The sequence below is a fragment of the Bufo gargarizans genome, chromosome 3 (assembly GCF_014858855.1).
Source record: "Bufo gargarizans isolate SCDJY-AF-19 chromosome 3, ASM1485885v1, whole genome shotgun sequence".
In the NCBI taxonomy this organism is placed as follows: domain Eukaryota; kingdom Metazoa; phylum Chordata; class Amphibia; order Anura; family Bufonidae; genus Bufo; species Bufo gargarizans.
The window spans coordinates 467,922,705-467,948,943 of NC_058082.1; the positions used below are offsets into that span (position 1 = coordinate 467,922,705).

The 26,239-nt window shown below is 45.6% G+C and overlaps 1 protein-coding gene across 2 annotated transcripts in view; it reads right to left on the bottom strand.

The window, feature by feature from the left end:
• Positions 1–19,666: 19,666 nt before the first annotated feature.
• Positions 19,667–26,239, bottom strand: part of ABCG1 (ATP binding cassette subfamily G member 1) — an 85,758-nt gene continuing 79,185 nt past the window's right edge. For both annotated transcript variants that reach the window (XM_044286731.1, XM_044286732.1), the window contains 5 exons: positions 24,435–24,603; positions 22,779–22,879; positions 22,309–22,467; positions 22,056–22,174; positions 19,667–19,910 (listed from right to left, as the gene is read on the bottom strand). In XM_044286731.1, the coding sequence (XP_044142666.1) occupies positions 19,682–19,910; positions 22,056–22,174; positions 22,309–22,467; positions 22,779–22,879; positions 24,435–24,603 (777 nt within the window). In that variant the 3' untranslated portion in view covers positions 19,667–19,681. The remainder of the gene's footprint in view (positions 19,911–22,055; positions 22,175–22,308; positions 22,468–22,778; positions 22,880–24,434; positions 24,604–26,239) is intronic.

Sequence of the window (26,239 nt, forward strand, 5' to 3'; positions counted from 1 at the left end):
TAGGGGGGCAGATTTTAATTAGGAGGGGGAGGGAGGAGAGAGGACCCACTGGCCACCAACGAGTTAACTACAGCGGAGGGAGGGGGGGCCCACTGGACACCAATGAGTTAACTACAGGGGAGGGAGGGGGGGCTGGCTACCAACAAGTTAACTATAGGGGAGGGAGGGGGGCCCACTGGCCACCAATGAGTTAACTACAGGGGAGGGAGGGGGGCCCACTGGCCATCAATGAGTTAACTACAGGGGGGGTGATCAATGGATGCGTGGATCCGTAAAACACATACGGACGTCTGAATGGAGCCTTACAGGGGGGTGATCTATGACAGGGGGGTGATCACCCCATATAGACTCCCTGATCACCCCCCTGTAAGGCTCCATTCAGACGTCCGTATGTGTTTTGCGGATCCGATCCATGGATGTGTGGATCCGTAAAACACATACGGACGTCTGAATGGAGCCTTACAGGGGGGTGATCATCCCATATAGACTCCCTGATCACCCCCCTGTAAGGCTCCATTCAGATGTCCGTATGTTTTGCGGATCCGATCCATGGATGCGTGGATCCGTAAAACACATACGGGCGTCTGAATGGAGCCTTACAGGGGGGTGATCAATGACAGAGGGGTGATCAGGGAGTCTATATGGGGTGATCAGGGGTTCATAAGGGGTTAATAAGTGACGGGGGGGGGGTGTAGTGTAGTGTGGTGTTTGGTGCGACTTTACAGAGCTGCCTGTGTCCCCTGGTGGTCGATCCAAGCAAAAGGGACCACCAGAGGACCAGGTAGCAGGTATATTAGACGCTGTTATCAAAACGGCGTCTAATATACCTGTTAGGGGTTAAAAAAATCGCATCTACAGCCTGCCAGTGAACGATCGCCGCTGGCAGGCTGTAGATCCACTCGCTTACCTTCCGATCCTGTGAACGCGCGTGCCTGTGTGCGCGCGTTCACAGGAAATCTCGCGTCTCGCGATATGACGCGTAGATGCGTGACTGTGCCTGGGACAGCCGCCTCTGGAACGCGATCCTGCGTTAGGCGGTCCGGAGGCGGTTAATGTTGGTGCACGTGTAACAGTGCTCCTACCTGGATACGCTGGACCCCAGGCGTTGGCTACGAAGCAATGAAAGGGGGGTTGTTGATGAAGGGGATGATGAAATAAATTGAGTCCAGACCTTGTGATGAAGTTGAAAAGCAGCTTTACTTTCAATTAACGTTTCTCCAAACGATTTACAGACTTTGTCTTGGTTCCCAGCAGGCGTTAGCATTAACTGTGGAAGGCAAACTCCTCTCTGCTACATCTGTTGCTCTCTGGCTCTGCTTTGCTGACAGGATAGCTGTATAATTTAGCTTTCTATGGGTGCTACAACTTCTCTCTGTAGTCTGACTCTAAACTGGTCCAGGGAACTTGACTCCTGGATTTAAAGACTTCAAGCTGTGGCCTCCATGTCCAGCAGAGCTGAAGGTGCTCTAGCTGGCTTAGGCAAGGCTTGCCATCAAATGGTGACGTGCCCAGCCCTTGCTTCTTTCCCCTAGCAGGGCGTAAACTAGACTAACTAGGAACTGAACTCCACCTTTGCTGCAGGAAGTGGGACTCGCTCACTCCTCCACAGGGAGGCTAGAATGAAATAGAAAGCTCCATTCTCTCGAAGTACAGCTCTGACGTGTTTGCTGCCACCTACTGGTGATCCAGGCACATTACAATTGAACACAACAGTTGTAAAATAGGAAATGCACATTGTGAAGGACCTGCAACAAATACACAGATGAAATTATATTAACCCATTAGAGATAGTAGCAGGGTGCAGAATGCTACTCTGGGGCGTTACACTGTAAAATCTAAGGGTGGTTTTATATCCTCAAGAGATGGGTGAAAAATTGTCTTCATGCAGTATGATCCATCATTAAAGGGGTTATCTACCCCCTATAATGTCTCCCAAAATGCCCAGGCATTTCATACTGGTTATATTCACCCCGACACCCGCGTCGCTCCTTTTGCCTGCATGGCTGCAGCTGCATCTCCTGCCTAGTGTCACCCGCAATGCTAGGGGGGCTAGTCTCTGTCGCAGCCTGCTGTTGGCTGCCCCCCCCACCTTCGCCTAATGGTTTGATCCGCGCATTATAGGTGTTGAATAACCCAGCTCCTTCTCCTCACCTGCTCGCGTGGTGACCTGTATCCTGAACATGTGGTTATCCCCCCTTCTCCCTGTAGTATGGGATATCACATATTATATTCCTCTTCTCTGCATTCTTCTCTGACTCTAGACCAGGCATCCTCAAACTGCGGCCCTCCAGATGTTGCAAAACTACAACTCCCAGCCAGCATGCCCGAACAGCCTACAGGTATCAGCCTACAGCAGAGCATTGTGGGAGTTGTAGTTTTACAACAGCTGGAGGGCCGCAGTTTGAGGATGCCTGCCCTAGACTGTATGACAGGCCAGGCGGCAGGTGGCGCAGGGTCTGTCAGTAGCAGAGCCGAGTCTTCTTAGCAGGGAAGCTTTGTGAGTAATTATAGCACTACCTTACACTGGTAATAGAGGAGCATACAGGCAGCTGTAATTAGAGGCAATGACTATGAGAGGGGAGTGAGGAATGATTGAAATAGTATACTTACACTTGGTAATCCAACCAGCAGCAAGCCCTGGCAGCATAAAAACAACTGCACACAGCTGAGCAAGATTTATTTTGAACTATGGTGGCATGGGTCATGAAACTACTTTGCAGTAGAATTAGTCGGGTGTCATATAGTCACACACCTATAGTGATATAGATGCTCCAATGATGTATTTTTCTTATCTTAAAGCGTACCTGAGTTTAAAAAAAAAATGTTTGCATAATGACTGTGCTTCTTCTTAGAACCATAACTGTGAATGAACAGATGTTTCTGGGGTTTCTTTTTTCAGCTATATTAATGGCTGTTTCAGCTGCACAGCTAGATGCATTTCACTCAGAAGTATGGGGCACCTCCCTTCTGCCAGCACTGTACTGTTTAGACGTCCTTTCCCTTCCTTCCCACTATGTTCGTTTTCAGCTCTGGAGCTCAGAAAGCCTTTAAGGAGGGATAAATCACACTTACACACAGGAACTTCTCTGCTCTTCAAAAACAGTGTAGAAGCAGTTCTTTTATCAGGCTCAGGATCTCGGCTAGCTCTGACACGCCCGCACGTCTGTGTCTCTGTTACTAGGGATGGTTTTTAGCCTAACAACTGGCAGTGGACTGAAAGGTAGGTGGAAGTGAGACCGTCTAGTGGCCATGCCTTCACACCTTTTTTCAGGTAGCTGCAGGCAGGTTTTTTAAAGGGGTTATCCTATAACTAATGTAAAAAATTAAAATCAGACATCATATAGGACATGACAACTTCTTTCTAACAAAGCTAGAACCAGCTGTGTACCTCACATGGATCCAGAGATCTCCACATTCATTGCTCTGCTAGATTTTTATCAAGCTGACCTCTCAAGGGGCGTGTCTTTACTGCTGCAGCTCAGGGGGCGTGTCCATGCTCTTCCTATCACAGCTCAGGAGGCAGCTGAAGGATGAAACTGAGCATGTGCGGCCTTCTCAGTGAGCAGGTCAAAGAAATGAGAAACAAACACAAACAGCAGGTGGCGCTGTACAGAAACTGTACCTTTTATTGAATAACTCAGTGGCTATGCAAATTTTTTTATTGCATACAATTACAAAAGTATTCAGATCCAGGCGCTGGTTTGAAAACTGTAGATTATTTTTCGTTGGACAGCCCCTTTAAATGAAGTCATTTAGAAATTTGCTACTTACACCATTCTCTATTAAGTGAAATGAAATTGTGTGAAAGTACAGCGACTCTAAGTTTTTAGTTTTTTTATCTATAATTACTCTTTTGGGTATATTTATATTTTATGTAAGATCATGATTGTTGACAGTTGGGAGGAATGATGTAAATGGAGCACGTGGACAGCTACGTTCGTGGCCCTGAAGAAGCTGGTCCGTGTGACACTGGAGTCGGTCAGTACCAGTCAGCAGTATTCCGCCCGTGTGCCTATGATACACATGTGCTTATGAGTGAGATACCATTATAGCTGCAGGCTGGTCTATGCATTTCCTTGGTTTGAAACAGGGGGATACAATAGAAAAATCAGATGTAGTAAACCCTTTCCTTCCCTGCATATATGTATTCTGATACATATGGTATGTGACGCCTCCGCTGTTTCCTAGAGAGAGACAGAGCTACGTATATATTTCTATAAATTTACTAGACGCCATGAATGAATGAATGAAAGGTATCTGGGCCGCTCCACCTGCTTTTCAGGGAAGTTACTGACCATGTCCGTCCACTACTGAATGCAAGAGGTGGAACAGAAGGATAAACAGCAGGGGGCGCTACCAGACAGCAAAATTTAATGTGCATAAATTTAAAAAAACTACGGTGTTTTTGGTGCATGTGTGTTGTAATACTACTTCATATTCACTGTAGAGTCATACTTTTCATGGGATAAACTCTTTAAATCACCTGGAAAAACGGCATAAGCAATTTCCATAATAATATGCTTCACTGTAACAAAAATGCAAAAAGTACGTGTTTTTTTAAAAAAATCAGCACAAAAGCAAAGTGAAAACCCAACCTCATTCCTTATCTTGTAGAGGAAAGTGTTTTTAGTTCTTTGCCGCACCCGGCAGGAACATGTAGTCTGTGGCACATGTTGTGTATTAGGCTAGCACTCGACATCCGGACGGCTGTTCCGGGTCTCTCTGCGTTCCGGCATTGCCAGAAGTTTGTAAGTCTCTGTCTTAACTATAATGGGGACCGGTGGAAATATAATTAATGGTGCCAGATGGAGACTTACAAACTTCTGGCAATGCAGAGAGATCCGGAACAGCCGACCGGATCTCAAGCGCTAGTGTGAAACTAGCCCGTATTAGACAGGCAAGTCGGCAGGCGATTGTCCGGAGGGAAGCGTTCCCTTACGGCTATCGCTTGCTCGCTAGCGGAGGAGACCAATGCTATTACATGCAGCGATCTCCTCTGCAGCAGCATGGGGAGGATTGATCGCTATGCCATCACTTGTCCCCATGGTGTCTAGCAGTTTCCCGACGGCAGATTGTAATTAGACAGCACGATCTGCCGCCGGCAAACGAAGATTTTTAGGTCAGGCAATTGGCGGCAGTATTACACTGCAAGATGATTACTATGGATGCTCGTTCGCGATTATCGGCCAGTGTAATACAGCCATTAGTCTGGTGCCATGAGAAGACTCCCCTGGATATGAGCTGGACGTCCAGAAGGAAGACAACTGTCTCTCTAGTGCTACCTATAGTTAGCCACCCTGTAAGGAAATACTCAACCCATAACATGTTGAAATTTGGCCAGGGATATTAGCCAAATTGCTCTTTTAGGAATTAGACATTGGTTTACAGTATAGTGGACTATAGGTGGCATTAGAGACGGCCGTCTTCTTCCTGGGGTCAGCTAATTTGCATATACTGTATTGTCCCATGGAGCTTTGCCTGTAAAACTTCACATTTCAGTTGGATCTCTTCAAGGAGAACTAGTACCCCCGGTTCTCCAGGTGTTATATAGCAACCAAGAACATGTGTACACATGATCTGGCCTTCAAAGACCTTCATGAACCAAGGAGTTGACTCTAAGCACGACTGGCTTTTGAGGAGAAATATCTGCCACCATGGATTTTAAAGGGGAACTATCTACAGAAACCTTGCTTGGACTTCCGTTGACAAAATTTGAGAGGTGGCCAAGTATTCCTCAACTCAAGATGAGCTGAGGGTCCAGGAACCCCAACGACAATCCCCTGTAATAATGTACATGAACATGCAATCTAAGGCCATCTCCTGAGGTCATGTAGTCACATGAGTGTCATGCATGCAAGATCTAGGCATTAATATCGTCAATCCGGAATATTGTAAGGGCCTCCATGGATTCAGGTTCTATACATTGGATCATCATGTTCTAGCATGGATTTTAATTAAGACATGACTTCAGGAACCTTCATGGTCTTGAGGAAGTCCATTGGAGAGTAGCAGAGGAGAAACCCAAAGTCTTCTCACTGGTGGTTATGAGTCATGAGAGGCTGTGTACACAAGATCCGGATGGTCATGGGGCCATACCTAAGTAGACTTTGTCTTGGTGTTCCATGGATTAACCACTCAGACGCACCCAAGGAATGTCAACAAGGGTAATTTATTGAAATGCCCCACATCCTATTGGTAAAGTCATATACAGTACATTGTCCCAAAGAACGGTGAGCAATTACAGTCAAATACCAGGTGTATCTAGAGCAGTGCAAATCTATGACGGCGTGCACGGAGCGCTTATCGCTACACTCCCCCGATGAAGTAGTGCAAAAAACTTTACACGCATGGAAACAAGCTACACTTCCACAAGAGACATCGATGCACATTTCCGCACGCTGGTTGCTTGCATTGATTCTTGCATTGTTAATAAAAAAAAAAATAATATTGGAATTCTAGTTTCCCAGTTAATAACAAACATGAAATATTTTTTTAAATTTTTATTTATTTATTTTTTTACATTTTTCTTAAAATGTATAATGACTAAATGTTAAAATATAGATATAAAAAAAATCCTTCCTTTCCCGAGAGATTTATACAAACATCATATAGATCTATCTGTGATTTGCAATTTGGTGCACAGTAAAAAATATATATATTTTTTTTTTTAAAGGAATTTTTGGAATTTTTACAGAATCGATAAAATGGAGCTTAGTCTTGTATACAATCTTCAACGATGACATTGACCTGGACAAAACTTGTGCACTCAATGCATTTTGCTCTACAATATCATCGAAAATGAAGTTGCCTATAGCGGCCAATCAGCTCGTTGCTTGCGTAATAGCAGCTGACATTTGATTGGTTGGTATGGGCAACCTCTAGCTTGACCTACACATCCCTTTAAGTGATCCTATTATTAAAAAATAAATCTCCCTCCCTTTGCAGACCAGTGCAGATATATTATATGCAGAGGAGTTTCTCTGTGAGTCCAGGTCCCTCTCCTCCTCCCGTCTCACAGCATAGAGTCTAATACACTGACTGCAGCTGCATCCCCCTCCTCTCCTCACTATCTTCCATGTATTAATTAGTATTTTTCCTATGTATTTTTTTGCTTGTAGTACAAAGGGCTGGAAGTGACCAGCTTGAGAGACACCGACCTCCTTAGTTTTTAGTTCCATGTTTTTAGAAGACACTCAGTGTACTCCACCCTAATCACCAGACCGGATGATGAGCGGCAAGCATGAATTATACATTGCTAAACAAGTCCCCCTGTCATCTACCATACAACATATGTACCAGAGCTGCACAAGTTCTTTAAAGGTACATGTGTGCAATAAGAGGCTTGCGGTATAGCTATTGTGTGTGCAAACAGTTACATCAATACATGGAATACAATGGCTTCCACGTAACTGACATTTATAAGGTTTGCGACAATCGTTCTGTGTTAGGGATTTCATGTTGATTTGATTTAAAGCGTAAGAACTTCGACCTCATATAGATGTAGTGGGGAAGGAACATGAGCAATGAATGGAGACCGCATGATTAACCAAACACCGCTTTGCAGCCTACATGCAGAACTAATGTAGCTACTCTGTCACTGTACATTGAATACATTATATTGTACTCCAGAGCTGCACTCACTATTCTGCTAGTGCAGTCACTGTGTACATACATTACATTACTTATCCTGTACTGTTCCTGAGTTACATCCTGTATTATACTCCAGAGCTGCACTCACTATTCTGCTGGTGGAGTCACTGTGTACATACATTACATTACTTATCCTGTATTATACTCCAGAGCTGCACTCACTATTCTGCTGGTGCAGTCACTGTGTACATACATTACATTACTTATCCTGTACTGTTCCTGAGTTACATCCTGTATTATACTCCAGAGCTGCACTCACTATTCTGCTGGTGCAGTCACTGTGTACAGACATTACATTACTTATCCTGTATTATACTCCAGAGCTGCACTCACTATTCTGCTGGTGCAGTCACTGTGTACAGACATTACATTACTTATCCTGCACTGATCCTGAGTTACATCCTGTATTATACTCCAGAGCTGCACTCACTATTCTCCTGGTGGAGTCACTGTGTACATACATTACATTACTTATCCTGTACTGATCCTGAGTTACATCCTGTATTATACAGAAGAGCTGCACTCACTATTCTGCTGGTGCAGTCACTGTGTACATACATTACATTACTTATCCTGTACTGATCCTGAGTTACATCCTGTATTATACTCCAGAGCTGCACTCACTATTCTGCTGGTGCAGTCACTGTGTACATACATTACATTACTTATCCTGTACTGATCCTGAGTTATATCCTGTATTATACTCCAGAGCTGCACTCACTATTCTGCTGGTGCAGTCACTGTGTACATACATTACATTACTTATCCTGTACTGGTCCTGAGTTACATCCTGTATTATGCTCCAGAGCTGCACTCACTATTCTGCTGGTGCAGTCACTGTGTACATACATTACATTACTTATCCTGTACTGATCCTGAGTTATATCCTGTATTATACTCCAGAGCTGCACTCACTATTCTGCTGGTGCAGTCACTGTGTACATACATTACATTACTTATCCTGTACTGATCCTGAGTTATATCCTGTATTATACTCCAGAGCTGCACTCACTATTCTGCTGGTGGAGTCACTGTGTACATACATTACATTGCTTATCCTTCTACTGATCCTGATTTATATCCTGTATTATACTCCAGAGCTGCACTCACTATTCTGCTGGTGCAGTCACTGTGTACATACATTACATTACTTATTCTGTACTGATCCTGAGTTACATCCTGTATTATACTCCAGAGCTGCACTCACTATTCTGCTGGTGCAGTCACTGTGTACATACATTACATTACTTATCCTGTACTGATCCTGAGTTACATCCTGTATTATACTCCAGAGCTGCACTCGCTATTCTGCTGGTGGAGTCACTGTGTACATACATTACTTATCCTGTACTGATCCTGAGTTACATCCTGTATTATACCCCAGAGCAGCACTCACTATTCTGCTGGTGCAGTCTCTGTGTACATACATTACATTACTTATCCTGTACTGATCCTGAGTTACAACCTGTATTATACTCCAGAGCTGCACTCACTATTCTGCTGGTGCAGTCACTGTGTACATACATTACTTATCCTGTACTGATCCTGAGTTACATCCTGTATTATACTCCAGAGCTGCACTCACTATTCTGCTGGTGCAGTCACTGTGTACATACATGACATTACTTATCCTGTACTGATCCTGAGTTACATCCTGTATTATACTGCAGAGCTGCACTCACTATTCTGCTGTTTAACTTTTTATGCTGAATATTTCTGTTTGCAGTAGAGAAGTTTTTATTCCTGGCAGGAGGTTGTTCGGTATTTGTTCCTGGCGTTGTAACCTCTAAGCACAGACTTGGGTGGAAGCTTTTTACTGGCTTAAAGGATTTGTACAGGATTAGAAAAACACGGCTAGCTTCTTGCAGAAATAGCGCCACTCCTGTCCACAGGTTGTATCTGGTTCTGCAGCTTGGCTCTAGTGAAGAGACAGCAAGTACTGAAATTAAACAGCAGACCGCCATCATTTCTACTGGACGTGTAGTTTAGGATGGACACTGAGTCCATTCGTCCAGAGCAGACAGCATAAGTAATGCCCCTACATGCCTGACCACTAGGGGTCCTCATCCGTTGACAAGAAGAACAACTAGCTGTGCTGTTTGTCTATGTTTCCCTTGCATTCGGCATGCTATGGGGGACCACAAAGGTTTGGGACCCTTAAAGATCAACACAGATTAATGTAAAATTAAAATTCCAAGTGTCTACTGTATATGCACATACAGGTGTAGCAGAGCTGAGTTTGTCATTTGGGACAACTCATGAAACAGTATATTAGACTGCATACAGTACATTACCAGTGCAGTCTCACTTGCACCATCTGGTGGCTGTTTTGGTGAAGTGCAGAGGAGTTTTAGTTTAGGATTTTACTGGTTACTGATGGTTAAGATCAGGTTGGCGGGAGTCTGATACCCGTCACCCTCACCAATCAGTTGTTCCGCAGCAGCTCCGGCACTGGAAGTGTATAACCCCATGGACTGAATGCAGTAACCGACACTGCGCACTACACAATGGACAGAGCGCTGTAGTCCCACCCACATCGAGGACAAGCCATCAATAATAAAAATCTGGGAAACCCCTTTAAGTCACAAAAGTGAGCACTTTCAACTCTGCTACATCTGTATGCCAAAAGCTACACAGACACAGTAAGGGCTCATGCACACGACCGTATGTATTTTGAAGTCTGCAAAACACAGATGTCCGTGTTGCATGCGTTTTTTTTTTTTTGCAGCTCCATCATAACAATGCCTGTCCTTGTCCGCAAAACGGACAAGAATAGGACATGTTCTAATTTATTGGCGAAACGGACATACAGACACTGAATGCACACCGAATCATTTCCGTTTTTTTTCAAGCCCACTTGAAATAAATGGTTCCGCGTACGGACCTGTAAAAAAACGGAAAGGAAGAAAAATAAGTTTGCGTGCAGGCGCCCTTATACTGAAAGAAGCCGACTGTATTTTGATGGACCCTAAAAATGTAGGTGTGACCACTCTCACTACATGTCTGAAATGTATCCAGGAAGCTGAGATATGAGGGGCTGTTGGTAGGACAAAAAAACTTTTAGAGGTAAAAAAAAAATATATATTTTTTTTATAAATGATTTTTTTTGACCCTTTAGAATCACTAAGTGATCTCCAGCAAAACAAGAACATTGTAAGGACCCATCAAACAGCTCCCCAAACCTCAGCTTCCAGAACCCATGTTCCTGTAGAATGGTAAGGGATTGGGGTCCACTCATATTATTTAGGGCTTAGGTGGGGTTTGCCTTTAAAGGGGTGGTCTTGGCGGCATATCACTAAGATGTGTCACTAATATGGCAGCGTTATTTGGGCACTGGGGGCATACGCCAGGGCATAGTTCTCCGCCTGGTGGCACTGGTGGACTTGCATCCCTCCATGCTATCCACACAGAGTCATGTAGGGGCCCCCCGGCCGGGCCCCTGGTTGGGGAAGGCTGGTACCTGCCATGGCAGAATGTTACACCCTCCTATATAAAGAAGATAGAAAGGAGTAAACACGGCCGATCTCATTCTGGCTGAGGAATGTGTGACTTGGCTCCGAGCCGCGCGGCGATAACGAGTCCGCACTTGTGTCACACACTTACACCTTCGGTCCGCAGCCGATATTAACCCCTGACGTCTAATCAGACGCTGCCTCGTGCGGGGCCTGAGGGGGACGCAGCATGACGCAGGGACCCGCTCTGACATATTCATAGGCTCCCAGTATGTGATCTGCGGGGGTACGACACAGGAGAACCCCGAAATCCGCAGACTGAAGAGGCCCCTTCGTTCTGCAGGGACCAGGTCCTCAGAATCGGCCATTAATGAGATAAATACCTTAAAAGAACAATGGAGAATTCTGTATAGAACTAAAAGTAACAATTTGTATCATTTCTATAGAGAATCCGGCAGAACGAAGCGGGCGGAAACCAGTTCTGCCCCAAAGCCGCCCAAAAGTCAAGGAAATATCAGCGTGTCAGCATCGCCACCCAGTGGCAGCAGGCGGATCTGCAATTACAGCTAGCAGATACTGTGAGGGGGCACTAGGTGAGCGTCTTAAGGGGGCTTCATACTGTGTCAGGGGCACCAAAGGATCAGCCTGCTGTGAAGGGGGCATTTTGGAGCATTATACTAATTGTGTGTGTAAGGGGGCGGGGGGATCTGGGGCACTAAAGGGGCACCATACTGGGTCAAGTGCACTTAGGGGCTTCATACTAAATGGGGGCACTAAAGGGCATCATACTGTGTCAGGGGCACTAACAGGGCATCATACTGTGATGGGGCATTTTGGGGCAACATACTGAGTGGGGGGAACTAAAGGGGGACCGGACTGTGTCAAGGGTACCTAGGGGCTTCATACTGAATGGGGGGCACTAAAGGGCATTATACTATATCAGGGGCATTAGGAGGCACCATACTGTGTCATGGGCACTTAGGGGCCTCATACTGAATGAGGGGCACTAAAGGGAATCATACTATATCAGGGGCATTAAGGGGGCATCATACAGTGTCAGGGGCACCAAAGGATCAGCCTGCTGTGAAGGGGGCATTTTGGAGCATTATACTAATTGTGTGTGTAAGGGAGGGGGCACTAAAGGGGCACCATACTGTGTCAAGTGCACTTAGGGGCTTCATACTAAATGGGGGCACTAAAGGGCATCATACTGTGTCAGGGGCACCAAATGATTACCCTGCTGTGATGGAGGACCTTTGAGGCATCATTCTGAGTCGGTGGTGAGGAGGAGGAGGGGGGGCACTAAAGGGGCATCATACTGTCAAAGGGGCACTAAAGGGGCATCATACTGTCAAAGGGGCACTAAAGGGGCATCATAATGTCAAAGGGACACTAAGGGGCATCATTGCTGTTTAGGGGGCACTAAGGGACATCACCGGGGGCGTAGCTAAAGGGGGTGCAGAGGTAGCAGTCACCCTTGTGCCGGTATTATAGAAAGTGCATGCAGGTCAAGTTACACCTCTGGCTGGAGGGAAAGGGTTAGGTCCAGAATTTGGTATGGGGGGGCATTCCAATTTTTGCCTTAGGCAGCAGGAAGGTTAGGTGCTCCCCTGACCCTGGCCACAAAGCTGAACTCCTGCCCCCGGGCCCATGAGCCTTTAACTACGCCCCTGGACATCACTATTGTGAGGTGGCACAAAGGGGACATTCTTACTGTGTTGGGGCAATAAGGGGCGAAAAGGGGCCCGGGTGCGATTAGAGGCGTGGCTTATTGTACACAATTATTTCTGCATGGCGCTAGACCCCTTCCGCACTTTTTTTGCGGCTCGGATCTCCACCTTCCAGCAGGGATGCTCTGGCTGCGGTGAGGTATATACGGTATACGCACACACTGTGCTCGCCTCCATCACATCGCCGGCAGCCGATTATCAGATGTGGCGTCTCTCGCTGCCGCGGTGACTAAAGGTTTGAGGTCAATATTGACTTTTCTCATTAAGGCTTTCCCTTCCTGATTTCTCGATGACATTGGTACACTGTCTTTCGGGCCCCCGTCCAGTTATTGTTCGCACTTCGTTATTTTTTAGATGTCTGCTTATTTTCAAGGCGTTTATGACTTAAAATAACAAACCACTCCCGGGGCGTGCAATAACGCGGGGCTCGCCGGCCCCCATGCAACATATAGCGGCCGACCACGTAGAGGAACTGGTGGGACAGATGAGGGGGGGGGACACAATCATTTCACTTAGAGGGTGACTGTAGATGCACCCCATTAGGATGTAACCCACAAAATCATGGCGGTCAATAGAGGCAAAGGCAGACGATTGAGTCCCGCACCACCAACTGTCCATTAAAGGGATTTTCCATTGGGGTTGTCTGAGATTTTGATACTGATGGTCATTCTCCAGAATAAGTCATCAATATCAGATTGGCAAGGGTTCACCTCCCGGTACCCCGGCCAATCAGCTGTTTGGCCTCTTCCTAGGCCGGTGATGTCAGGTTCATCGGTCACATGGTCTATGTGCAGCTCAGTCCCATTTAAAGTGAATGGTCCTGGGCTGCAATACCAAGCACAACCACTATACAATGGATGGCGCTGTGCTTGGTGAGCTGTGAGGAAGAACAGCGCTTGACACAGCTTCCTCACACTGGTGATCGGCGGCAGTGCCGGGTGTCGGACCCACGCCAATCCTGAGGATAGGTCATCAATATTAAACCCCCGGAAAACTCCTTTAATTATGGTGTTGCAGCCCATGTGAGGAGGTCTAGGTTCATGGAGTCTTATTGTTGGAGTCACCGTGATACGTTGTGGGTGCTGGAGTCCAGATTTTGGGGTGAGGGTGTTGCAGTTTGGGTTCTGAGGTCGGGGTTCAGGTGTCAAGGTGTTGCTGTGTGGGTGCCGAAGATTTAGTGTTGGGGTAAGAGTCATATGGTCTGGATGCTGGAGTCCTGATGTTGGGTCAGAGTGGTGTGAACTATAAGGGTGCTGGAGTCTTGGTTCTGGGATTTGCTGAACTGTCAGGGTGCTGGAGTTTAGATGTTGGGGTCAGGGTGTTGCTGTCCAAGTGCTGAGGACTTGGTTCAAGAGTTAGGGTGTTGCGGTCTGGGTGTTGGGGTCAGAGTTATAGGTTTGAGGGCTGGAGTCCTGATGTTTGGGTCAGAGCATTGGTGCTAGAGTCATAGTGTTTGGGTCAGGGTGAAAGGTTCTAGGTGTTGGAGTCCACATTTTGGGGTCAGGTTGTTGCGGCCTGGGTGCTGGAGTCATAGTGTTGGGGTCAGGGTGATAGATTCTAGGTGTTGGAGTCCACATGTTGGGGTCAGGGTGTTGCGGCCTGGGTGCTGGAGTCATAGTGTTGGGGTCAGGGTCATACATTCTAGGTGTTGGAGTCCACATGGGGTCAGGGTGTAGCGGTCTGACCGCCATGGTCTGGGTACCTGGGCCCTCATGTTGGGGTGTTGCAGTCTGGGTTCTGAGGTCTGGAGTCTAGTGAACTATTAGGGTGCTGGAGTCAAGGTTCTGGAACTTGCTGAACTGTCAGGGTGCTGGAGTCCTGATGTTGGGGTCAGGGTGTTGAGGTCTGGGTGCTGGAGACATAGTGTTGGGGTCACGGTGATAGGTTCGAGGTGCTGGAATCCTAATGTTGGGGTCAGGGTGTTGCGGTCTGGGTGCCATGATCTGGGTTCCTGAACCCTCATGCTGGGGTCTGGGTGCTGAGGTCTGGTTTGTTAGCTCTGATATAGGGTGAGGATGTTGCAGTCTAGGTGCTGGAGTCTTAGTGTTGGGGTCAGGGTGTAGCAGTTGGGCTGCCATGGTCTGGGTACCTGGGCCCTTATTTTGGGGTGTTGCAGTCTGGGGGCTGAGGTCTGGAGTCTAGTGAACTATTAGGGTGATGGAGTCAAGGTTCTGGAATTTGCTGAACTGTCTGGATGATGGAGTTTTGATGTTGGGGTCAGGGTGTTGCAGCCCAGGTGCTGAGGTCTATGTTCAAGAGTTAGGGTGTTGTGGTCTGGGTGCTGGAGTCATAGTGTTGGGGTCAGGATAATAGTTTCTAGGTGCTGGAGTCCTGATGTTGGGGTCAGGGTGTTGTGGTCTGGGTGCTGAGCTATGGTTCTTAGGTCTTGATATTAGGGTGAGGGTGTTGCAGCCTGGGTGCTGAGGTCAGGAGTCTAGTGAACTGTTAGGGTGCTGGGATTTAGGTTCTGGGACTTGTTGAACTGTCTGGGTCCTAGCACCTTTCAGTATAGGTAACTTCTCCTGATTTAAGGGCGCTTGGAGGAGGTTTGAGGTGTAGCCTACATATTAATAGCTCGGGTTTATGTCATAACACCCACAATTTTTCAAAAAGTTGGCAAATAGGACTACATGAGTACCTCTGTATGGGTTCACTGACAGGAAGCAGAGATCTTATCTATGGGAAAGAACCCGGTCACAACAAATCTTTAAAGGTTTCAACTTTTCATTATACAAGAATATAGAAATCAGAAACCATTTTTTTACTTTGGAGGTCTCCATATAGACTAGAGGACAATTACATTCATGGAGAAGATGAAAGACGAAGGAAAGGGGGCCACACGACCCCCCACCATCAATCTTCTAAAAACCACACATCAGTGACACCTCTCTGCTTTATTATGCAAAGAAATTCCTTCAAATAAGCCGCCTGTCAGACACAGGTGAGGAGAGACAAGTTGGTTGCTATGGCCGACACCACCAGTGTTCATACAGGAGGCCCATAGCAACCAATCACAGGGCAGCTTTCATCTCTTAATCTGCTCTGGAAATATGAAAGATGAGCTCAGATTAGTTGCCAGGCCGGGATTAGTACAGGATAAGTAATGTATGTACACAGTGACTGCACCAGCAGAATAGTGAGTGCAGCTCTGGAGTATAATACAGGATGTAACTCAGGATCAGTACAAGATAAGTAATGTAATGTACACAGTGACTGCACCAGCAGAATAGTGAGTGCAGCTCTGGACTGTAATACAGGATGTAACTCAGGATCAGTACAGGATAAGTAATGTAATGTATGTACACAGGGACTGCACCAGCAGAATAGTGAGTGCAGCTCTGGAGTATAATACAGGATATAACTCAGGATCAGTACAGGATAAGTAATGTAATGTATGTACACAGTGACTGCACCAGCAGAATAGTGAGTGCAGCTCTGGACTGTAATACAGGATGTAACTCAGGATCAGTACAGGATAAGTAATGTAATGTATGTACACAGTGATTCCACCATCAGAATAGTGAGTGCAGCTCTTGAGTATAATACAGGATATAACTCAGGATCAGTACAGGATAAGTAATGTATGTACACAGTCACTGCACCAGCAGAATAGTGAGTGCAGCTCTGGAGTATAATACAGGATGTAACTCAGGATCAGTACAGGATAAGTAATGTAATGTATGTACACAGTGACTGCACCAGCAGAATAGTGAGTGCAGCTCTGGAGTATAATACAGAATGTAACTCAGGATCAGTACAGGATAAGTAATGTATGTACACAGTGACTGCACCAGCAGAATAGTGAGTGCAGCTCTGGAGTATAATACAGGATATAAATCAGGATCAGTACAGGATAAGTAATGTAATGTATGTACACAGTGACTCCACCAGCAGAATAGTGAGTGCCGCTCTGGAGTATAATACAGGATGTACCTCAGGATCAGTACAGAATAAGTAATGTAATGTATGTACACAGAGACTTCACCAGCAGAATAGTGAGTGCAGCTCTGGAGTATAATACAGGATGTAACTCAGGATCAGTACAGGATAAGTAATGTATGTACACAGTGACTGCACCAGCAGAATAGTGAGTGCAGCTCTGGACTGTAATACAGGATGTAACTCAGGATTAGTACAGGATAAGTAATGTAATGTCTGTACACAGTGACTCCACCAGCAGAATAGTGAGTGCAGCTCTGCAGTATAATACAGGATGTAACTCAGGATCAGTACAGGAGAAGTAATGTAATGTATGTACACAGTGACTGCACCAGCAGAATAGTGAGTGCAGCTCTGGAGTATAATACAGGATGTAACTCAGGATCAGTACAGGATAAGTAATATAATGTATGTACACAGTGACTCGACCAGCAGAATAGTGAGTGCAGCTCTGGAGTATAATATAGGATGCAACTCAGGATCAGTACAGGATAAGTAATGTAATGTATGTACACAGTGACTCCACCAGCAGAATAGTGAGTGCAGCTCTGGAGTAGAATACAGAATATAACTATGATCAGTGCAATATCTCACTCCATCCAAGTACTGTTGAATTAAAGGGAGTTTACTATGGTCACCACTGGTATATGACTCTGGCCTGACTACAATAATTATGCATTGATGAGATGAAATGTAAATAATGTCAGGGTGGAGCGCAGGTTTTTAGTACAAATTTATTCATCTATACAAAATATTAATTCGTTCTCTGCTGATCCAAAATATAAACACAACCGGATCACCAGGAATGTTTTGGTGAAAGGACACAGAATGGCTTCTAGCTCAGTCTAAGTTCATGTCGCAATAAAACTGTTAAATAACAATAATGAAAAATAATTCTTAGAAGATATTATCGGATGCAGTGGACATCAAAGTCCTCAACAGCCACAATATAGGAATCATGTATCCATAGTGTGGTGATGGTACATGTATTACACACGTGTGCACATATATTGCAGTACTGAGACCGCCTGGTCCCATCCCTTTTGTTTTGAGTCGGAACTACAATATTTGGGGAGGAAAAACGGTGCAATATGTTCTTTACCATGAGGCTCATTTCAAGCTTGATATCTGCTGATGGACTAGACACCTGAACCCCATAGGGCCTTGATGGTGGCCATGTTGCTTTATAAACATGCAGGTAGCGCTCTACATACATTCAGCTACGGAATAGTTCTGCGTTGCGAGTTTTAACGAGTTCAATGTCCTTGTGCATATTGTTGAGGTAGGTTGTGCTTAAAATGGAGAAAACCAGAGAGCGAAAGCAGAAATACCAGTACGTTTGCGTGGAATAAACAATGTGACAGGTATATGGGGGCTTCTTAAGGAGTTTTGTGGGTCAATTCTACATTCAGGAAAGTATGATCTCATTCTATAGAATGGCTACCTCAACTATGGAGGAGGTTCTCCATCTGCAGTTTTATTAGAAAAATCTTATTACTAATATAGATGAGGAATGGCATGCTACACTGCTTCACAACCTTTTACAAGGGGTTTCTAGACAGTCATTCCCTAGTAACCAGAATGTCTCAGACTGCTAAGGTTGAACTGAGAAGGAGCCTTGGTAGTATTTGGTCCATGATCTTTTTACACTTCGTTCTGCCATATTAATCAGATTTTTTCAAAAATATTGGTGGAGAATATCTTCAGGTTACAGTCTGGATTTACATGGAATATATCATCGTTATAAATAAGAGCATGGCTAGACTGACTGGGTTTTGAAGGATTAAGGTCTTGGATCAAGTGAACATCATGTTCCCCTGCTACATTCAGACCTCAATCAAGTCATTGGTGAGGTCATAGAACTGAAGTTATGTTTAGATACATGGCTGTTCTTCAAGAGTACTTCTGAGACCAGCTCTAAATGTTAACGGGAATCTGTCCCCTTTAAAGTCGTGTCAGGACCACTCCTTAGGGGATTGAACTGAAGCATGAGTCTATATGTCAGTGTTGTTCTCCAGCCTTGATAGAGCAGAACCAATAAAAGTAGAGAATAACATCTCCCCACCCATGAGGAGCAGGAACCACTTTTATATGACTCTAGTAAAACTGAGCTAAATGTTAACGGGAATCTGTCCCCTTTAAAGTCGTGTCAGGACCACTACTTAGGGGATCGAACTGAAGCATGAGTCTATATGTCAGTGTTGTTCTCCAGCCTTTAGAGAGCAGAACCACTAAAAGTACAGAATAACATCTCCCCACCCCTGAGGAGCAGGAACCACTTTTATATGACTCTAGTAACCAGTTGAAATGGTGTTAGCACATGAGCTATGTTCCATTACGACCCCCCCCCCTCCCCCAATTGCCACTTTAATTTAATTTGTACTACTGTACTCACTAGGTACCTTACAGATGGCCTTATTTAAAGGGGTTCTTCTTGGTGACGGATTCTGTTGACATGGATTGTCAAAATTAGTTGTACCTTTTGGAAAGCCATTGAAATTTAGAACATCCGAGATGATGAGGTCTTAAGGGATCCAAAAAATTCCAAGTGACAAAATACCCCTCCCATGACATAGTCATTAGCTGCAAGGTCATTCTACGTCAATACTATAGGATGAAGATGTCTCTCCTTCCGTCTCCTCCATGGAATACTTGAGTAGTCAACTCTTGATTCTCTAGATTTCCCTTCTGTTTCTTCCTAGTTAAATCTAGAAAGTTTATAATAAACCAATAGCCAGAGGGAGAAAAATATCCCCAGAGTACTTGAGAGGATCACCCAACAAGTCAACAAAACCCAACAAGGTTCGGCAAAGTTGGGTCTGGTGGCATCTCCCTAGTAGAGCAGTATCATAATGATCTTCAGAGGAATGCTCCCATGCATCAAACTAACCTTCCTTCGTGGCTTGGCCTTTACCTCTCTGCCCGGATTTTGTATCGAAGTACGAAATAGGCTATGAGGCGCAGGGTGACGAAGAAAACTCCGAGGATGATAAAGTCTAAGTACAGCTTGGCATTTTCTACGTCTAGTTCCTTTAATATGGCTTCTGACTTCTGGAAGTGGCAGGTTTCATCTTTGTCGCAGTGCAGGTCTTCTCTGTCCAGGCCGTAAATAGATAAAATGACTCCCTCAAATCCGTATCTGTTAAGGAAACATATTCTGTTAATCTAGGAAGAGGGAAGAACGGAAGATTTCTAGGTTGGGGCTGAGGTGGAGCTTCACCTGGGGTTAACATAGGCCGTGATGCCTAACCTCCAACACTCCAGCTGTGGTGAAACTATGACTCCCAGCATGCTCCATTTATTACTGTGGAGTTCTAAGAATAGCCAAGCAAGTGTGCATCTTGGGAGTTGTAGTTTTACCACAGCTGGTGTGCCAGAGGTTAGCCATCACAGAAATAGCGTATAGTCCTTTGGAAAGCACTCATTCTACTTGGGGAGATCCAAGGGGTGGCAGTACTTAGAGCAATGCTCCCTGGGAGCTGGATATGTAAATTTTTACTATTTTATGTTGCTTTATAGCAACCGTCAACAAGCTGCTGTTTACGGAGCCAGTATTCTATTGCTGTTTCGCTGTTAAAAGACTGTGGGTCTAATTGGTCAATTAACTCCTTACAGAGAACCCCTCTCACCCTAAGGGCTCGTTCACACGAACGCGTGATGCCAGTTACCGTATTGCGGACCGCATTTGCGGATCCGCAATACACGCGCACCGTTCCGGGCGGGTGAGTCAAGATGGCAGCCCGCATGTGTTCGCGGGCGAACACTGCGAACTGCTTATCACTGCTCATTGGGGGTTATTTACGAACAGCACTATGCCTATTTCTGGCGATGTTGGTTGTGGTTTTTTTGTTGCAATTTTTTAAACACCCATGTGACAATTTTGGAAGCGGGCATAAATATTGGCGGAAAAATACTCCACTCAGTTAGCGGGGGTAATTTTCGCCTCCAGGGACATGGACTGCTGGACACCCACCTCGTCATAAATAGTGTTGAGCGCGAATATTCAAATCACAAATTTTAATCGCAAATATCGCCACTTAGAGAATTTGCTGATATTTTGAATATAGTGCTATATATTCGTATTCGCGAATAGTGTTGAATATTCTAATCGTGAATTTATCGCCAATATATTACATTACCGATTTTCGCAATCAATTAAACAATGACTGGAGATCACAAATTCTCGAATTTGCGAATTTATGGCTAATATTCAGCCAAAAATTTGCGAAATGTCGCAAATTCTAATATTGCCTATGCCGTTCATCACTAGTCATAAACCAGGCACATCCTCCGGTAGGGCAGGGAGAATCAAAACCGCCATTGGGGGTCATTCATGAACAGTTTTACTCCTCTTTCTGGCAAAAACTTGTTGCACAACTCCATTTTTGAAACTTTTTAAATGCCCGTGGCATCATAAATTACGCATGTTCCGGCAGCAACACCAGCGAAAAAGGAACATAAAAGACTGCCGAAAAATGGCGGTCTTAATAAATGACCCCTGTTGTGCTCCAGTCCATTGAGGGAACAGCGACCCCCGTTCTTGTGATCAGCAGGGGCCCCAGCAGACGGACCTCCGCCGACCTGACACTTGGGCTGTATGAAAGAGACCGCATCTGTTCCGCAATTTTGCGGAACACGTGGAGCACCACTTTCTATGATAGTGGCGGTATGTGCGGTTCGCAAATTGCGGAACCCACATGGGCCAGTATCCGTGTTTTGCAGATCCGCAAAACACCACGGCCATGTGAATGTAGCCTAGTCCTGTGTCTTCTGGATAAGTTATTGTAATGGCACATCCCCTTTGAGGGGGTTGTTTGAGAATTGAAAAATCATGGCTGCTGTCCAGAAACAGCGCCACACCTGTCCACAGGTTGCCTGTGGTACTGCAACTCAGCTCCATTTACTTTTATGCCACCATGTTTTTCTCATCCTGAGACTTCTCGGTGATTGGCCTTGGAGCCTTGGATTCATATTGGCCCAGGAGTGACTTTCATGTGGACTTTGTATGTTCTTGTTTGCGTGTTTTCGTGTGGATTTCTTCCAGGTGCTCAGGTTTCCTCCCAGAAAATACCGATAGGTTAATTGGATTCCTACGAGGCCCGACTCTCCCATATGCATGAAGTCAGATGTTTATTTCAATAAGGAGGTCATGATAAGCGTCTACCATGGCGCCGCTTATCTCCATGCCAACAAAAGCTAAAGGATATGTTCTGTGCACAACGTGGTGGGATAGGTTGGCGCCATAAAAGAGAGACACAAACGAGTCACATTCTTGCCACCATACCTGACGTACGACATGTAGGACATCCACTGGAGGTAGCTGGGAATGGTGTCAAAGCTGACAAAGAACCCAGAGAACAGCAGAACTGGGATCGCCGTCACCGGACCCACAAATGTGGCCACCTGTAGGGGCGAGGGGTCCATCAGTGGGTGCAAAAGGTTTCTTGACTGAGCAAATCATTTATATTGTTATTACACTAGACCTTTCAGATGTAGCAGAGCTGAGTGCGTCATTCGGCGGTATTATCGGGCCTTACCTGTAGGGAGTTTGAAGCTGCCCCAATCAGAAGCCCTAAAGACTGAGCCACTAGTGATGTCATCGTTCCAAGGGCCGAGAACAGGACAAATCTCAGGGCGTCCGGCGGCTGTGATGTCATCCAGTACACGATGCTGCAGTACGCCACCGGGAACATGATCTGAAAAGAGAGGATGCGGTCAGTACGTAACAGGGATGATTGAAAAAAAAAAGAAGAAAGTTTAAAAAAGATATAAGGTTTTATATATGTTCCTGGGAAAGTTGGGTGACAATCAATATGGCCGCCATAACCAATCCTATGAGTCCTGAATGGAACATGAGCCTAAGGTAGTCAGCGGTGCATGCCCAGTACCCAATAACAGATATGCCATTCGGGAGTCTGGAAAAGCTGGGTGCCAGAAGCAGATGATGGTAATTATCAAGGATAGAAGAGGATGCAACAACGTAGCAATCCTGTCCTCAGCAGGTTACCTGGAAGGGGACGTCAGCCATCGTCTTGGCTAGGTAGTACGCCTTCAGACTGTACCAGTAGTTGAGATGTTCTCTAAGAAATACTCCCATCTCGAGAGGAACTGCACAGGAATGGAGGACAGAGTAATATTCATCACTTAGTTCAGGCTGTAACCCTGCCAGTCTCTGTGGTGCATACATTGTGCATTCATTTCCTGAAATACTCTGTGCTGCTGGGGGACCCTGCTCCTTCCACTACCTAACGGGCATTCTCCATCCCACACTAACATCATCATATGAGTGGACAGAATACTGCCCACCACACATGAATCAGCACACTCCTAAAACACTCTGTGCTGCTGGAGGACTGTGTCTTCCACTAATGTTCAATCTGTGACCACCTCGCACTTGTCTTCAACTCCCTCCTAAGCATGTCACCTCCTACTTGTCACCATTCCCCTCCTCACATCACTGGCCCTGTGACATGCTGCCCTGTACTGACCAACATCCTCATATGAGCAAACAGGTCACTGCCTCCTACAAGGTCAGCACACTCCTCTGCTGAAGTGCTCTGTGCTCCTGGGGGACCCTGCTCCTTGCCTTGCATAACTGTCAATCTGTGACCTCTTTCCACTTATCTTCATTCCACTTATCACATCATGGCACTGTCAGCCCTGTCCTCACTAACATCATCACAGACATGGACAGGTCACTGCCTCCTACAAGATCAGCACACTCCTCTGCTTAAGGACTCTGTGCTGCTGTGTGTCCCGTTCCTTCCACTACGTTATTCTTATTCTGTAACCTAACTTGTTTCAGTTCCCCTCCTCACATACTGCCCCCGTTCTGACATCAAGGTCACTGCCTCCTACAAGGTCAGCACACTCATCTGCTGAAGTACTCTGTGCTGCTGGGGTACCTACTCCTTGCCCATGGTAACTTTTAATCTGGGGCATCCTTCCACTTATTCTCACCCCCCTCCTCACATCAGGACACTGTCAGTCCTGTTCTCATTAACATCATCACAGAAGTGGACAGGTCACTGCCTCCTACAAGGTCAGCACACTCCTCTGCTGAAGTACTCTGTGCTCCTGTGGGACCATACTCCTTGCCCTTGGTAACTTTTAATCTGGGGCATGCTTCCACTTGTCCTCATCTACCTCCTCACATCAGGACACTGTCAGTCCTGTTCTCATTAACATCATCACAGACATGGACAGGTCACTGCCTCCTACAAGGTCAGCACACTCCTCTGCTGAAGTACTCTGTGCTGCTGGGGGACCCTACTCCTTCCACTATGTAATTTGTAGTCTGTAACCGGTAACCTGTTTCCATTTCCTCCTTACATCATGGATGAACAGGTCACTGCCTCCTACAAGGTCAGCACACTCCTCTGCTGAAGTACTCTGTGCTGCTGGGGGACCCTACTCCTTCCACTATGTAATTTGTAGTCTGTAACCAGTAACCTGTTTCCATTTTCCTCCTTACATCATGGATGAACAGGTCACTGCCTCCTACAAGGTCAGCACACTCCTCTGCTGCTGCTGTGATCATTCCGTGACCATCCTCTTGACTTGTGCCTCTCACAGTATTGTGTATCCTAATACATTGCCATCCTTTCTAGTCTGCAGTCTAATCATGTGGTACCCGTGATGCGACACGCCGGCTGATACTCACACGTGAGGACTGTTGGCATGAGAGCTGCGAACATCAGGAAGAGCATGGAGAAGAACAGGAAGCCGGAGTTACTCAGGACCTTCTTAGCCTCGTTCCCGATCCCAAGATAGAGTAATCCTATGAGGAGCCCAATGCCAATGTGGGACATGACACGTAGGTGGGTCAGCACCTGAGGGGGGGACGAAGGTTCCAGTGTGAACACGAGCTGAGGATGCTCATGAAGACAAATACAACCTACTGACAACTGCATGTAAAAAACACACACAATTGTAATACAATGCACTGTGCTAATAGGAATTCTGAATGCAGCTTCGGATGTGAATGGAGAAGACGACATCAAGAACAAAGCACTGCTCAGCGGTAATAGAAAAAAACTGCAGACTTTTGAACAAAACTTTGTATGTGAATGGAGAAGAACAGATTAAAATTCCCACAGTGCGCTGCTCTCTGCTAACAGGAGACAGGCAGATTGTGCACGCAGCTTTGGAAGTAAATGGAGAAGACATCTAATCAATCACAATGTACTGCTCTCTGGTCACCAAAAGCCAGAAGAAATTTGAAAACAGCTTTGGATGTGAATGGAGCAATAGGATCCGTGTAACTCAAAATCAGTAGCAGCAGAAAACTGCCCCACGGATCCAATGGTGCCTGCCAAACTGGACTGAATAACAGGGGCAAAAGAGGCAATTACTCTTGGATTCTCAGGAACGATATGGCAGTACTATGTGGACCTGTTATGTGTTTATTGTATGTCATTAACTCAAAGGAACTGTACATGTGGGCGCCATATGGTACTCTATTGTGTTCACTGTATAGCACTATTATATACTGTACTATGAGGGCACTGTATGACACAGCACTATATGGGTGCATTATGTGGGCACTGTGTTCACTGTATGGCAGTATTATACAGGTACTATTATATAAATACTGTGCTGTATGGTTTATATAGCACTACATGGTACTGTTATCTGTTCAATGTATGGCAATTTTATGTAGGCACTGTATGGTAAATGTATGGGCACTATATGGCGCTACTATGTGGGCACTATATGGTAAATGTATGGGCACGGTATGGCGCTATTATGTGGGCACTATATGGTAAATGTATGGGCACTGTATGGTGCTGTTTTATGGGCACTATATGGTAAATGTATGGGCACGGTATGGCGCTATTATGTGGGCACTATATGGTAAATATATGGGCACTGTATGGCCCTATTATGTAGCCACTATATGGTAAATGTATGGGCACTGTATGGTGCTATTATGTGGGCACTATATGGTAAATATATGGGCACTGTATGGCCCTATTATGTAGCCACTATATGGTAAATATATGGGCACTGTATGGTGCTATTATGTGGGCACTATATGGTAAATATATGGGCACTGTATGGCGCTATTATATGGGCACTATATGGTAAATGTATGCGCACTGTATGGCGCTATTATGTGGGCACTATATGGTAAATGTATGGGCACTGTATGGCGCTATTATGTGGGCACTATATGGCAAATGTATGGGCACTGTGTGGCACTATTATGTGGGCCCTATATGGTAAATGTATGGGCACTATATGGTAAATATATGGGCACTGTAAGGTGCTTTTATGTGGGCACTATATGTCAAATGTATGGGCACTGTATGGCGCTATTATGTAGGCACTATATGGTAAATATATGGGCACTGTATGGTGCTATTATGTGGGCACTATATGGTAAATATATGGGCACTGTATGGCCCTATTATGTAGGCACTATATGGTAAATATATGGGCACTGTATGGTGCAATTATGTGGGC